The 15,318-nt window shown below is 37.9% G+C and overlaps 1 protein-coding gene across 1 annotated transcript in view; it reads left to right on the plus strand.

The window, feature by feature from the left end:
- The window catches only part of CSMD1 (CUB and Sushi multiple domains 1), a 1,295,699-nt gene that overhangs the window by 941,073 nt on the left and 339,308 nt on the right, over positions 1 to 15,318 (plus strand). Inside the window, exons 13-16 of the mRNA XM_075445037.1 lie at positions 2,710 to 2,892; positions 4,685 to 5,011; positions 8,091 to 8,285; positions 12,599 to 12,737. Coding sequence (XP_075301152.1) covers positions 2,710 to 2,892; positions 4,685 to 5,011; positions 8,091 to 8,285; positions 12,599 to 12,737 — 844 coding nt within the window. The remainder of the gene's footprint in view (positions 1 to 2,709; positions 2,893 to 4,684; positions 5,012 to 8,090; positions 8,286 to 12,598; positions 12,738 to 15,318) is intronic.

A 15,318-nucleotide genomic window follows, 5' to 3' on the forward strand; every position in this document is an offset into this window, starting at 1 on the left:
GAAAACAATAGATCCTTGTCTCACTGTAAAATTAATTGATATAATTAATTGATCTAAAATTGTGGTATTGATAGTAACACCTGTAGTGTGTTATAAATAAGAATACTAAAGATATGCATGTCATAGTATTCCTTCATACCAGGAAATTTACGTGAAACTTGTAGATATAGGATTTATGTGAAACTTGTAGATAGAGGTGAATGCTATCCATTGTCGTTAAATGCGTGCTTTCTGTCAACCTGAGTAACTTGTTTTTGACTAAAGCACATTTTCTGTTAAAGATAGAGAGTCTTCACTTCAAGGTTTGTGAAGACGTAGATTTCTAGAGCTGGATGGAATTTTTCAAGCTTTTTGTTGTCAAAATGCAAAGACATCCTCAGAAGTGTTTTATAAGTTTGTAACATTTGAATTGTTTTTGTGTTGAACAAGTGATCACAAACCCTGAAAGATGAAATAGAAATAAAGTTAATAGCTTTTATTTTGACATTTTTATGAGTTGTTTGGCTTTATTTTTCCAAAGAATATAAGTATTTTAAAAAATGTTTGACCTGAAATTAGTTTTTAGTTTAGCTGCTTGTTTGTGCTTGCAAATTAGGTATTTAAAAATCCAAATTATATTTCCACTCCAAGTAAAGTTTTCCATTCTTGGATGAAGGGTGATATAATTAGAAGCCCAAAGTAATTGCTTAGTCTCCAAAGTTTATCCTGTGTTCTTGCCTTCATCAGTAAGAGCTCGGTTCTGACTAAAGACGTACTGTACAAAAAAAATTTTCCTACAAAATAGGAATTTGCAGCCTGCCAATAAGCTTAATTCACGGTAATTTCTGTATTTTCTGTTAAGAGTTTGGGTTCACAGATACATAACCACGATAATTTGATACTTCCTCTATAGACCATGAAAAGAAACAGTTGTTGCTTTCTTTTAAGGGACAAATCAGCAGAGCCTTTGCAAAACCTCACACACAGTTTGCCTCCTGACACTCCTGCCTGAGGCAGTATTGCCCTGATCTTCGAGACACGACGGGTTACTGGAAAAGAGTGTTTGTGATCATTCTCACATGTTGGATTAGATATAGCTCTGCTATCAGTGGAGGAGATGAACTTTTAAAATGCGGTTAAAATGTGGGTTCTGATTTTCTGTAGCTTCCCCCATTTTCATGTAGGATGTGGAGCTGTGGATAGCTGGGAACACACAGGTTTCCAGTGCTCTACTGTGGCAGTAGGAATCAATGTCTCAGTAGGAGCAGGCAGGTGAAACAACTATAAAGCATTTGTAAATACGTATAACTTTCAATACTTATTTATAAATATTATTTGTAATTCATAGATGGAATAGTCACTCCTAATTTCCTCTTCAAAGTTTGATTTTAAGATTATCATGAGAAAAATGTAAGCTTCTTTTTATCTTGGTGAATAACGTTTTCTTCTGTGAAATACACTCATAGCTTTCTGAACATGCTTGTCAATGTTCTGTTCACAACTGCTTTAAGGGTGTAAACAGAGCGGATTAACTTCAGATATCACAATAATGCCATCCTGCATCTTAAAATTTCTGTTGGAGTTAGCATGTCAAGATATACACTTCCGCCAGGATTGAACATTAGTAGATTTAACAATATTCGACAGCAGACATTATTAATGGTGTTAAATTATATTAACATTTAATACTATTCAGTGAGTTGAATTTTCTTTTCATCCTGAATGTTTCAGATTTCATACCTTGGATTGAACTGGAAAACATTTAAATAATGAGAATTTTGTCACTAATTCAATTTGAATGAGATTTACATCACTTTACTACAGATGTAGTAACACAGTTTATAGAACCAGAAGTGCTTTGCTGTTACTGTTGTTGCTGAAATGAAAATGAATAGAAGAACTGCTTTAAATTTAATGGCAAAGAGGTGGAGCTTTTATTTTTGATGGACAGCCAAGTGTATCACAATTTGTAAGACGATTCAGCATTTCTATCCCAGGCAATGAAGATTTACATTTCCTTTCCTAATTTTCATATTATTCATAAATTTCGTAAGACTTGCATTTTTCTCTTGTCTTGTTATATATGTGTTCGATATGTACGAATTAAATAATTTAAATAACAGATCTCCTAGATAATATCTAGGAAGCATAATCCAAAATGTGAATTTCTTTTCAGTGTAGCTGAATGCAACTGATAAAAATGTGGCTCTAATTTGAAGTATGAGACTAAGAAATAATTCTCAGTTTTGTTTTTATTACATTTTAGTGCTTAAAATGAAATTCATCGTTTCTATCAGTAAATTATATACTTTTAATCGTATTGCTAGTGGCCTTAGAAATGGAATTACAGATAGAAGAGTTAAGATACATTCTTTATTACTTCATTACCAGACATAGGATCTATACATAGTATATCTCCATGGTTAGAGAGGAATCTGTGGCTTTATAATTTTACCTTCAAATATGCTATAATTCAGTGCAGCCATGCAGTTAAACATGAGTATTTTGTCATGCAATGCAAGTATGGAAGCTATTAGCTTGTGAAAAGACTTTAGTTCGTAAAGTCATCTTACAGACGGTTTTACAGTATTTACCTCTAGTTCACTTTCGTCTGTAAACATTAGTTTAAGATATAATACCCAATATTATGAATGCACTTCTGATACTGACCTATAAATTGCTTGCAAATATGTTTTCCTTATTATTGTGTTTGAATTTTTTGATATTCAGAAATTGAGAAAGGAGGTTGTGGAGATCCTGGAATTCCATCATACGGAAAAAGGACTGGCAGCAGTTTTCTGCATGGAGACACACTTACCTTTGAATGTCAAGCAGCTTTTGAATTGGTGGGAGAGAGAACGATTACATGTCAACAAAACAACCAGTGGTCTGGCAACAAACCCAGCTGTGTTTGTAAGAAATTCTTTTTTTCCTGTATTATTTTTCTGACCTTAGACTCTTGCTTTTCTTAGCATTTGTGACTAGCCAGCAGGAAAACATTTCAAAAGACCTTGAAGACTCTTTCAGTCACATGTATTTTTCAGTTGGCTCAACAGTAGCTCATTTACGGGGAACATCACGTAGGACTGTTTTAGAATGTTCTTTCTCCTCATTTTATATTGAACCATTTAACACTCTTAATGTAAATGTGTGTTGAATTAGACTTTAAATGAGCAAATCCTAATAGCATATAGTGTTCACAAGGACTCTGTGGCACATACACATTTGTTCTGGCAGTGCAAAGCAGTTTGCAGATACACATAAGAAAAGATCAGGGTTATTTTGTAGTATCTTAATAAAGCATGAAAAGGAGTATAAGGAATATAAGGATATCCAACATGGAAAAAGGGTAGGTAAGTTCATTAGTTTTTGAATTTTGTTTTAAAAGATAAAAATACGTTTGTACGTAAGCTTGTAGATGGATTTAGGTAGGAGAGGTTTGGTTTTTTTGCTTTTCTTTTTTATTCTTCTTCTGTGGTAGACTAAATCTTTAGTACACAGGTATATTAGGGACTTCAGTTCTCCAGACCACATTACCTTTTCCTGTAAAGAGTCTTACAGTTCAGTACTGGATTTTCAAAACAACCTTAGTGAAATGTCCAGTTCTACTTGGACATATATGTATTTTGCAGCTGTGTTGGTGTAGGATTTACCAAACTGAGTAAGCTTGCTCTGGCCTAGAAAAAGTCTCTATATGCCCGTGCAATGCTGAAATGTGTCTAAGCATGTGTCTAAGCCTGGGCACAGAGACAGTGCGCCTTCAATTCCCTTTGAAGGCAGAAGTTGCATTTCTTCATGGTGCTGTATTACTTTTGGTTGTTATATTAGTTTCTGTTGGCAATAGTGTGGAATATTTTACTGTGCTGTACTGTTTGATGTGTGCATGCCCTGTGAAAGACAATGAAATCCAAACGTACAACATCTGCTTACAAACACTGAGTTCAGTTTCACACATTTGAAGAGCTGTGTAATGGTTATCCTTTGTGTTAATCAATATGCAGTGAGCCTTCCTCTTTCTGAATGTACTATGCTTCTCACTAAAGTACCAGTCAAAAGCTCATGACTTTGAAATCAGTTAGGAATTGTCTTGAGTAAAATTGGCTCAAAGGAGTGAAAAAGGAAGAGTGTTATGAATCAATTTTGTTTAATTGCCCTGTGCTATCGAAGAGAGATTAGGGGTAAAATAAGTTTGTACTATATGTTCTTAAGAGTTCTTGGTTGAGGCACATCTAAATTTCTACTATTGTTTGCATCAGCATGAACTTTGTGTACTACAGACAAAATTTGCTCTTGTGCTTGTTTTCTTGGATTGCTAAATACATTTTCATGTATATTCCTTTCAGAAAAAAATCACAGTTAAATTTGGAAGTTGCATTTTCATTTCAGAACACACCTGCAATTTTTTCCAAATTCCGACACATCAGGCATTACTTTTGCTTTCCTTGGCATTCTGTACATGCTTTGAATAATCTCTTGCAGGCCCTAGTGCAGTCACTTAGCCTCACTTAGGGAAATAAAAACATGCAAGGCCAACTTTATATTGGAGAAATGTTCTGACAGTCTTAAACATTTCCAAGTTTCATGTGTAGTAGTTTTGATATCCAGACTTCAAAAGCATCCTTTTCCACAAGAATAAAAAATATAAAGACCAGCATTTATAAGGTTTATGGATAGTATTTTAAGAATCTATTGTTGTTTTCTTCAGTCTCATGTTTCTTCAACTTCACCACACCGTCTGGAATTATTCTTTCTCCAAATTATCCTGAGGAGTATGGGAACAATATGAACTGTGTTTGGTTAATTATCTCAGAGCCAGGAAGCAGAATCCATCTGATTTTCAACGACTTTGATGTAGAACCTCAATTTGACTACCTTACAGTGAAAGATGATGGGATTTCAGATTTACCACCTCTTGGCACTTTTTCTGGCAATGAGGTCCCTTCTCAGTTGGCTAGTAGTGGGCACATAGTAAGACTTGAATTTCAGTCGGATCACTCTACCACTGGAAGAGGATTTAATATCACTTACACAAGTAAGAACCTCTGCTTTTATTTTATGCCTAATCTTAAAATCAAGCTGTCTTTCTTCATAATAATGAAAAATAGGTCATGTTTTTACTTATAGTACAGAAGTAAATTCTAATACTTGTATAATTGTACTGCTTTCAACTATCTACCTGAATTCAGCTTATCTGAATCTTTATAATTTATTTATTTTAATCGTGATAGTGTTGAGGAATTCCTTTCATTATTTAAGGGCCTTTTTGGTTGAAGGTTGAAATACTGCCCTAGTGAGCTCTGATGCTAACTTGCACCTGAAAGAGCTGCAAGGCAAACAGCGAGATGTCTCCGTGTGGTCCAGGGATTGCAGCCGGATTCCCCAGGGTCACTACAGCTGCAAGCCCAAATTTTGGAGAGGCACAGCCTGGACCACACAGCACATCAAGGCTTTCGAGACGAGGTCTGTTGCCAACACAAAATGTGTCACCATGAATCATCCACACACCGATCTCAGCATACAAAACTGTTCCCTGAATCATGGTAAAAAGCACAAATGTTCTGCTCTGAAAAAGGAAATTCACTGACTCCTTCTGGAGCCAAAAACGTAACTAATGCCCAGACCATTCTGATCAAAGCTTCCAGTGCAAATGATTTAATATACTTCTCTACAGAACCAGCAGGAATAAGTTCACAAAAGTGTTAAGCTTAGATCCAAATACAGAGATGTTAATCTGAAAAGCACAGAAGTGTAAAAAAGCAACTACAATATAATTGCAAATAAATAACTCTGGGAACCTGCTCTGCTTTTGCGTTTTATCTTCCAGTTAGGTAGTGTGATGTAGTGTGATGTCTAAGAATATAGACCCCTAAGTATATGGATCTCTTTTTTGGGATGCATACAATAGTTACCCTCTGTGCTTTTTCTAGTGTTTAAAAACATAGCTGATCTCATGCAGAAGTCCTTCTTCTAGGAGTGCACCAGTTTAAGATTAATTCTTCTCTCTGGCTACAGTTTCTTTATGAATTTTGAGAATGTAATATCTTTCAGAATGTACAAAATTTAATTGCAACTGGTCAAGAAGTTCAAAAATTTTTAAGTGTGGACCTAGCAGTCACATACATATAGAGAGCTACTGAAAGCAAAAATCTTTCTTGTTTGGGAAACCAGGCTAAAAAATATCTGGCTGCAGATAGCCATCTGTTGTTTTGTTTAAATGAGAGGATATTACTCAAAAATACTCTCAACTGAAAGCTCTAGTAACATCGTGATCATGTAGAAAACATTGTTACATTTGCCATAGACCGCGAACTCTCCTAAAAGCTTTGTTAATAATTCAGAGACATTATGTATATGGAGATTATCTTCTTAGTTGAAGAAATTATCTTCTAAGGTTATAGAAGAAGTTAATTGACAATGAAGTCATCTTTGTCACATCTTGTGCTATTCCTACCTTGTGTCAATTAAGATAAGCAATTAACAGTGTTTGTTCGGGGCCAAGGTGTTTCCTTGTATTATTCCATAAAACTGGAATTCATGCATTGCAGTCCTTTTTAAGTCTCAAATGCCTTAATTGTTCTTTTACTTTTGGAGAAAGACACAATTACTGCACTTTGAAAAGTGGCAGGAAGAGAAAAGGGAGATCTTCACCTTAGCTAAGACTGCAGAGATCAAAAGGTTTATCAGAAAATAAGAGGCCTGAATTCTAGGTCTGCTTCTGTCTGAGATGGTCCAGATATTGTTTTCCATATACTATTTTACTAAAGTAAAGACAGACCATAGTAAGGAAAATATTTACTATTTCTATTTGAAGAATTCTGTTGGAGAATTATGCAGTCAGGAATATAATACTCACAGATCAAACTGCGAGTCATGATCACCTAGATATTATGCAAAAGAGCTTGAAGTCCTTGAGTTCTGACAGGCTTTGTACCATGACCACACTTAGTGCCTCCTTGTGATGCCTTGCTTGTCTTAACACATAAAAATGTGTAAATATCTTTCTGCTCTAAATCCTCCTCATCCTGCCCTGCAAAGATTTACATACACGCCTTCCCATCACAGGACGTATGGGTTACAAACACTCACCCCTTTTCTTTGAAGTGGGTTCACTTACTTGCATAGACCTCCTGAAAGGCACAGAGGTCCCCTAGTTTTACGTGCACCTGCACTGCCGCTTTCTGAAACTCAGTGATCCACATAGTGGTGAGAACACCCCCCATGAGGTCATGCATGCATGTGGAGGTGTGGGTCCCATGCATGTGGAGGTGCGGGTCCCTGTGGGTTGCACCTGTGTTGCCACCCCACCAGATGGAGGCAGGCTGCTCTCAGCATAGAATCATAGAATGCTTTGGGTTCGAAGCGACCTTTAGAGACCATCTAGCCCAACTCCCCTGCACTGAGCAGGGACATCTTCAGCCAGACCAGGTTGCTCAGAGCCCCGCCCAGCCTGACCTTGAATGTCTCCAGGGATGGGGCCTCCACTACCTCTCTGGGCAATCTGTTCCAGTGCTTCACCACCCTTATTGTAAAAGATTTCCTCCTTATATCTAGTCTAAATCTACACTCTCTTAGTTTAAAGCCATTACTCCTTGTCCTACCCCAACAGGCCTTGCTATAAAGGTTTTCCCTGTCTTTCCTACTTCCTTCCCCTAAGCATCCCACTGGGAGGGTTGCTCTGTTTAGCCTAGACAGAGGCCATATATTTTTAGCAGTAGCTTGTATTTCTGCCAGATTAGCTGCAATGTGAAACCATACTTCTCATTATGATAGAGGCAAACAACTGGATTTTGCCGAGAGGGAAATTAAGCAAAGTGTTCGTGTGTATCTAAGCCACACATAACTAAATAGCTTCCAAATTTGAACCATTTTGCATCTGTGTGAATGTTACTGGATTTAAAGTTGACTTTTTATTGAGGAGTTTTCTATACTTTTAATTAAGTTGTATTATATATTATTGCATTACAATTGAAAGGTTATACCCTCCCCCCAAAAAAAGAGACAAAGTTTAGAAGGGTAGTTGTTGATTTTGTTATTATTATTATTATTACTATTACTATTATTATTGTTGTTGTTGTTATTATTACTTTTATTATTACAATGTTTTTTATCAGCCTTTGGTCAGAATGAGTGCCATGATCCAGGCATTCCTATAAATGGTAGACGTTTTGGAGACAGATTCCTTCTGGGAAGTTCTGTTTCCTTTCACTGTGATGATGGCTTTGTGAAGACCCAAGGCTCTGAATCCATAACATGTATTATGCAAGATGGAAATGTAGTATGGAGCTCTACTGTCCCACGCTGTGAAGGTAAGGGCACAATCTTTACTTTGCACCTATGGTTTGAATAATGAAACTATTTATATTTCACTCACTTTTTACATTTCACACATAAATAAGACTGCTTTTGCTGAAGTTATTAATTCATCTTATTTTAACACTTCCAGTCAAATGAGAGAACAATAACAGAAACAAGATAGCTTGCTTTTATATTCTTGGAATAAATTAGCATTCTAAAAATCTGGTCACTATTCTTTACAAGTTCTGATTGTCACCATCATTACCAGGTTGTGAGTTATAGCTGTTATAACAGTTTTGGCTGAAGCATACTGAAGAACATAATTATCTACCACATAGAAAGGGAAGTAAAGTTTCTATTTAAAAGTCCTTTTTAAAAAGTTGCACTTTTAATTTTCTCAAAATGAAATTATACCTGAGTTTCTGTATGTAACATATTAACCTGCAGTTCATTTTTTCCTCAGAAATATGGTGAAAATCAGAGCTGTGTTTAATATTCATTGTATTCCCCAAAATTTCAAAATCTGTTTGCTTGTTCTTGCCTGAGTGAATAAACAGACCAAGATGAGCTATACTTTAGATTAAGTCTCCCTTTAGTATGATATACAGAGAGAAAAAAAAGAGTGTCTTTTAAATGTAATTATCAAAAAATCGTAGATCTTTTAGTGAACAATAGATATATAGTCAGACACTCAGTTAAATGATACTTTTTTTAAGAAGCCAATCCAAACCTTCTAATTGGTGTAAATCTCACACTTCTATTAATTTCAGTGTCATTGCATTAACTTAAGGATCTGGATCGCACCACTTTCATGTTTTTTGTTATTTGGGCAATTTGACATCTCAGTTCTCATAAGACTGTGCATTTCTAAGAAAATTTAGAGATCCTGGAAAAAACATGTTAGCAGCCTCGTAGAGGTAATGTATTTGAATCTAGATGTTACACTAGCGGGATTTCTTATCATGATTAAGGCATATAATGAGCTGTGCAGTGGAGCAGGGTTTTTTGCCTGGAGCAACACCAGGCCACTCCGAAGCTGGGAGCAGTGCGAGGTTCTTCATCAAAAGACGTTTTCTGATTTTGAAACTCTATACAGAATTGCTAAAGTATATAATGTAATCCTTGTGTAATTCTATTTCCCCGAGCACATAGATAAAAGACCCAAGATGAGCATTTTGAGAAAAAATTATAGAGAAAACTAATACAGAAATGACGCTTTAAGAAAATATAGAAGTACTGCTCAGTTATCCTTTCTTTGAACGTTGCAGGATTAGTTTTTACTGAGGAAAGGATTAAAATATTAGACTATTTTTTTAGAGTTTGCCTATTGTTTGTTTTGATATAGAAGGAAAGATAGTCATTGTAAGTTACATTCAGGATGTGTTCCTTCTTGATGTGGATTCTCTTTCCAGCTAATAATTGAAGGAATTTCTGGATTTCAATTACTACACAGACTAAGCATCCTTGCTAGTTAGTTTAGAGATAATTTAATTTGCTTCTAGTTGTCAGATTTCTGAGAAACTGTTGTTTTTTGTTATCGTTGCTCTGCTCTGTGTCTCTGTATACTTAACAATCTTTGTAACCAACACCTGAAATACATGAATTAAGTGAAGTGTTACAATGAGGTGAGGATCAGTGGTCTTCTGGTTGTTCTTGTTTTAATATGACAAAATTTAATTTAAAATACCACTATGGAATAAATTTCATGCTTGATTAACTATACACATGTAACACAAATGCCGCTTTCCTGGTCAGTCATTTTGCCCCAGAGACAATTCAGTGTCTACATTTCGTGGTTTGTGTTTTTTTTTTTTTGCTGCTTTCTTAAATCTGGAAAAAGTTCCCAGAGACAAGTGCAAGTCATGAACGAAATCAAGTAACTTCTCGAACTTCAGTTCAAGTTTGTTTTTTTTTGTTGAAAACATTGAATCAAAACTAGGAATAGTAATTTACTACTCACAAATTTGTGTTTCTGTTCATTTGCATATGACATAATAGGTTTGCTTGTCACTACTCAGAGAAACAGCAGAAAAGTGACAAGATTTCCTGCACTGCAATATGAAATTTGCTGATAATGATACCACTGACTTACGGAGGGTAATACAAATGATACTAAGATAAATTTACCTGACCTGAAAGTGTTCCTCTTTTACTGTTGCATAGCCTTTGGTAAAATATAACATCCCAAAGCCCCGTGCTATGACAACTTCATGTCGTAAGGGACTCACGTTTCCCAAACTTTGTTCAGTCATTTCTGCTGTTGTTTAATCCTGCACCAAAGTCCTCTGATCCTGCTCTGAAAAATGCTCTCTGTCTAGTCCTTTTGCTTTCATAGCCCTGTTGAAATACTTTTTTCCCTTTTATGGAGGAGGGTCAAGTTAGAGAACATTAATCAGATTTGACATACGGGAATGGGCCTGATGGGGTGCACCGAAGAATGTTCAGGAAGCCAGCCAGTGACATTGCAAGGCTACTCTCAATCATCTTGGGAAGGTTATTTAATGCAGGGAGGTACCTGAGGGCTCTAAGAAAGCAAATTACTACCTTCAAGAATGGAAAGCAGGAGGATCTGAGAAACTGCAGCTCTCACCTTGATCGCTGGGAAAGGTGATGCAGCAATGTTCCTGGAAACAACTTCCAAACAATGAAGAACAAGATGGTGATTGGGGGAAATCAGCACGGATTTATGGAGCGGAAGTCAAACCTGACCAACCTTATAGCCTTCTGTGACAAGATGACAGGGCTGATGGATAGGGGGACAGTAATGGATATTTTTTATCTCAGTTTTAATAAGGTATTTGGCACTGTATCATATAAGATTCTCATAGACAAAGTGATGAAGTACGGGCTAGAGGAGTGAACAGTAAGGTGGATTGAAAACGGACTGAACTGTTTGGCTCATATGGGTGTGGTCAGTGGCATGAAGTCCAGCTGGAGGCCAGTCCGTAGTGGTATACCCCAGGGGTCAATACCAGGTCCTACACTGTTTAAAATCTTTGGTAGTGAACTGAATGCTGGGACAGAGTGCACTCTGAGCAAGTCTATAGATGATGTAAAACTGGGAGGAGTGGCTGATATGCTTGTGCTGCTATTCGGAGGGACTTTGACAGAAAGGCCAGAGATATGGGTTGAGAAGAAATGACAGATCCTACCCCCCTATTCAGCACTGGTGAGGCTGTGTCAGGAGTGCTGTGTGCAGCCCTGGGATCCCCAGTACAAGAGAGACGTGGACATACTGCAGTGAATCCAGCAAAGTATCACAAAGATGATTAAGGACTTGAAGCATCTGTCATACAAGGAGACGCTGATAGAACTGAGGTTGTCTACACTGGAGAAGAAAAGGCTCAGGGCTTAGGAGGGGTCTTAGAATCATAGAATCATAGAATGGTAAGGGTTGGAAGGGACCTTAAAGACCATCTGGTTCCAACCCCCTTGCCATGAGCAGGGACATCTTCCACTACACCAGGTTTCTCAGAGCTCCATCCAACCTGGCCTTGAATACTTCCAGGAAGGGGGCATCCACAGTTTCTCTGGGCATCCTGTTCCAGTGTTTCACCACCCTCACGGTGAATATAAAAACCTGATGTGATGTGATGGTGTGAAGAAGATGGAGCCAGACTCTTCTCAGTGGTGTCCAGTGACAGCACAAGAGGCAATGAACACAAACTCAATACAAGCAAGTCTGTTTAAATATAAGAAAAACCTTCACTGTGAGTGATCAAACACTGGAACAGATTAACCAGAGACTCTACGGAGTTTCTGCCTTTGGAGGGAGGGCATGATCCTGACTGGACATGGTCCTGTGCAATCTGCTGTATTGATCAGGGGTGGAATTAAATGATTTCCAGACGTCGCTTCCAACTTCAAACATTCTATGATTCAATGGAATATTTACAACAATCAGTTCCACTGAGCTGAATATTTACTCAAAAAGATATTGGATGGCACAGTACAATGAAAATAATTAACTATAAATTGCTTGGAACAATTTGATATTTCCACATAAATGTGGAATCATACTAGGTCTAAAAAATGATGATACGTTATTTTTTTACGAGATAGTGTGCATTTCAACAGGACGGCTAGCAGAATCAAGTGCCATGCTCTATGTATGAAGAGATATGCAGAGTAATAAGCTATGATAAGATACATTGCAGGACTTATGATTCTGAATAAAACAAAGTGCTCATAATGTAGAAGATTTAGTTGTATATGAAACTTATTTTTCTATGAATTTTAATTCTTTTTTTAAAGTTCTTTTATTATATAATATTATATTAGAAATACTGTGCATGATACAAGTATACATACTTTTTTCTTTCAGCACCATGTGGAGGACATTTGACAGCATCAAGTGGTGTTATCTTACCACCAGGGTGGCCAGGATATTATAAAGACTCTCTTAATTGTGAATGGGTGATTGAAGCAAAACCAGGACATTCCATCAAGATTACTTTTGACAGGTGAGAATCACAAAGTCAAACAAAAAGTAATGCAGGAGTACAAGTATTTGTTTTAACATTGAAGAAGAAAAATATTCTTTAAGAACCCAAACCAGAAAAAGCAATAGCGATGCAGCACTCACAATACTATTCCTCAAGCAGAAAATTAAAGTTTAAAGTTGTATTTACATTGTCTATATTTTAAACAATTTCTATTAAATGTCCACATCCTAACACACAAATACAAATGTCTTTTGGACTTTTGACTACTTTTGTATTCAGGTGCAACTATATATTGTCCCTGAGGATGACCAAGTCTTTCTATAAGACATCATAATTTTCCTAGGAAAACCAAAAAAAAAGATTTGTCAAAAAAGTGCAGAGTATTGTTTCTTGGATTCTTTTTCTTTTTTCTGATGCAACATACATTGTGTATCTAGACAACTTCATAATATGTTGGGTGAGCAATTGGCTGACGGGTCAGGCTCAAAGAGCTTTAGTAAATGGGGTTACACCAGGCTGGCGGCCAGTCACCAGTAGTGTTCCACAGGGCTTAGTTTTAGGGCCAGTGCTCCTTAATGTTTTATGAATGATCTGGACGCAGTAATCTAATGTATTTTAAGTAAGTTTGCCAATGATCCTAAACTGGGAGAAGCTGTGGACTCCCTTGAGGGTAGAGAGGCCTTACAGAGAGATCTGGATAGACTGAAGAGCTAGGCAATCACCAAACTTATGAAATATTAACAAAAGCAAGTGCTGGATTCTGCACCTGGGACAGGGTAATCCTGGTTATATGTACAAAATGGGGATGAGAGGCTGGAGTGCAGCCCTGCAGAGAGAGATCTGGGGGTTTGGGTTGATGGCAAGCTGAATATGAGCCAGCAGTGTGCCCTGGCAGCCAAAAGGGCCAACCAAGTCCTGGAGTGCGTCAAGCACAACATCGCCAGCCAGTCAAGGGAGGGCATTGTCCCACTCTACACTGCACTGGTGCGGCCCCATGTCGAGTGCTATGGGCAGCTTTGGGCACCTCAGTATAAGAAGGATGTCAAACTATTAGAGTGTGTCCAGAGGATGGTGACCAAGTGTTGCGTTATAAGGGATGGAGTATTTAGCAGAAAATAAATCCCCTTGCTTTCTAACTCTCTTCACCAGAGTGGGAGGCTAGGTGCGACTAGGTTTAAATTCTGAGTGATATCCAACTTGCCACTACCAGTCCAGTGGCATTTAATATGCGTATTAAACTACCACGATTCTGGATACACTAATAGCGGTCTGCACCTTCAGTCCAGTCGTACTCATGAACTAGCATGGCCGCACTCTAAGACTCAGTCACATTCAGTGAGAAACTGTGACAACTAGCTACTTAAACAGTGCAGTTTTATTTGTGCAATAAATATATAGGTTTTTTGAATTGCTGGTGATAGTGACTGTCTGCAAGAAAGCACGTGCAAATATGATGTTATTAAGTATAAAACGCGTGAAAAGAGTATAAATAATACAGCCTGGCTATAAATGATAGGGAGTAACTCTCTAGAGAGATTTCTAAGATTCCCAAGAAAAGCGCTTAGTTTAAGTCTCACCCACGGCGTCCCAAGGGGGGAGAAGCAAGGCTCAGCCCGCCGGCCAGTCCCGGTAGTCAGAGGCAGTCTGAGGTGGAGTTTCCTTCGACTTGCTCACGGAGTTATCTTCTTCTCCGAAAATCCCCCATTTCCCTGGCTATTTTTATATCCTTTCTACATTTAAAGTGGCGTTTGAGTGACTGTAGTCATACATACCTTTTACCATGATTGGTTTAAAATTCTCTCACTTCACATTTAAAGGTATAGTTTACAAAAAATTGAGGGCGCAGTCTCAAAGAGGAGTGGCCGCACCTTGGAGGCAGGTAGCCTTCGGGATGGAGATGTGTTTTGGTATTAAGATGATATTAAAACAAGCAAAGTTCATGAAAGGATAACATTTTGACAAGGTTTCGAAAACCTGTTGGCTCAGGGGTCCAGATGAGCTGCTCATCAGTTCTAGAGGACCATTTCTTCCCGCTTTATCATCACAGAGCATGGCCACGGAATCTCCACTCCGCTCCATCCTCTACGGTATGTTGCAGGGAGTTGCTGTGTTAGTGGATTCCTCGCATGCCTGCTGCAGCTGTGTCCCATCCTCAGAGCTCCTTTTGATTTTATGCTTCTCCTTAATGGGTGAACGATGCTACGTTTTTCATATAAACTTTAATTTTCAGATGTAAACCTTAATTTTACTAATAATTCCACACCAATATGGTGAAAAACCTCGAGGGCAAGACTTTGGAGGAGCAGCTGAGATCACTTGGTTTGCTCAGCTTGGAGAAGAGAAGGCTGAGTGGTGACCTCATCGCAGCCTACACCTTCCTCACGGGGGGCAGCGGAGGGGGAGCTGCCGATCTCTCTCTGATGAGCGGTGGTAGGACACAAGGAAATGGAAGGAAGCTGCGTCAGGGGACGTTCGGACTGGACATTAGGAAAAGGTTCTCTACTGGATGGTTGGTCACTGGAACAGGCTCCCCAGGGAAGCTGTCATGGCACCAAGTCTGTCAGAGTTGAAGGAGCATCTGCATGACGCTCTTAATCAT

Source organism: Opisthocomus hoazin, chromosome 2 (genome assembly GCF_030867145.1).
Source record: "Opisthocomus hoazin isolate bOpiHoa1 chromosome 2, bOpiHoa1.hap1, whole genome shotgun sequence".
In the NCBI taxonomy this organism is placed as follows: Eukaryota; Metazoa; Chordata; class Aves; order Opisthocomiformes; family Opisthocomidae; genus Opisthocomus; species Opisthocomus hoazin.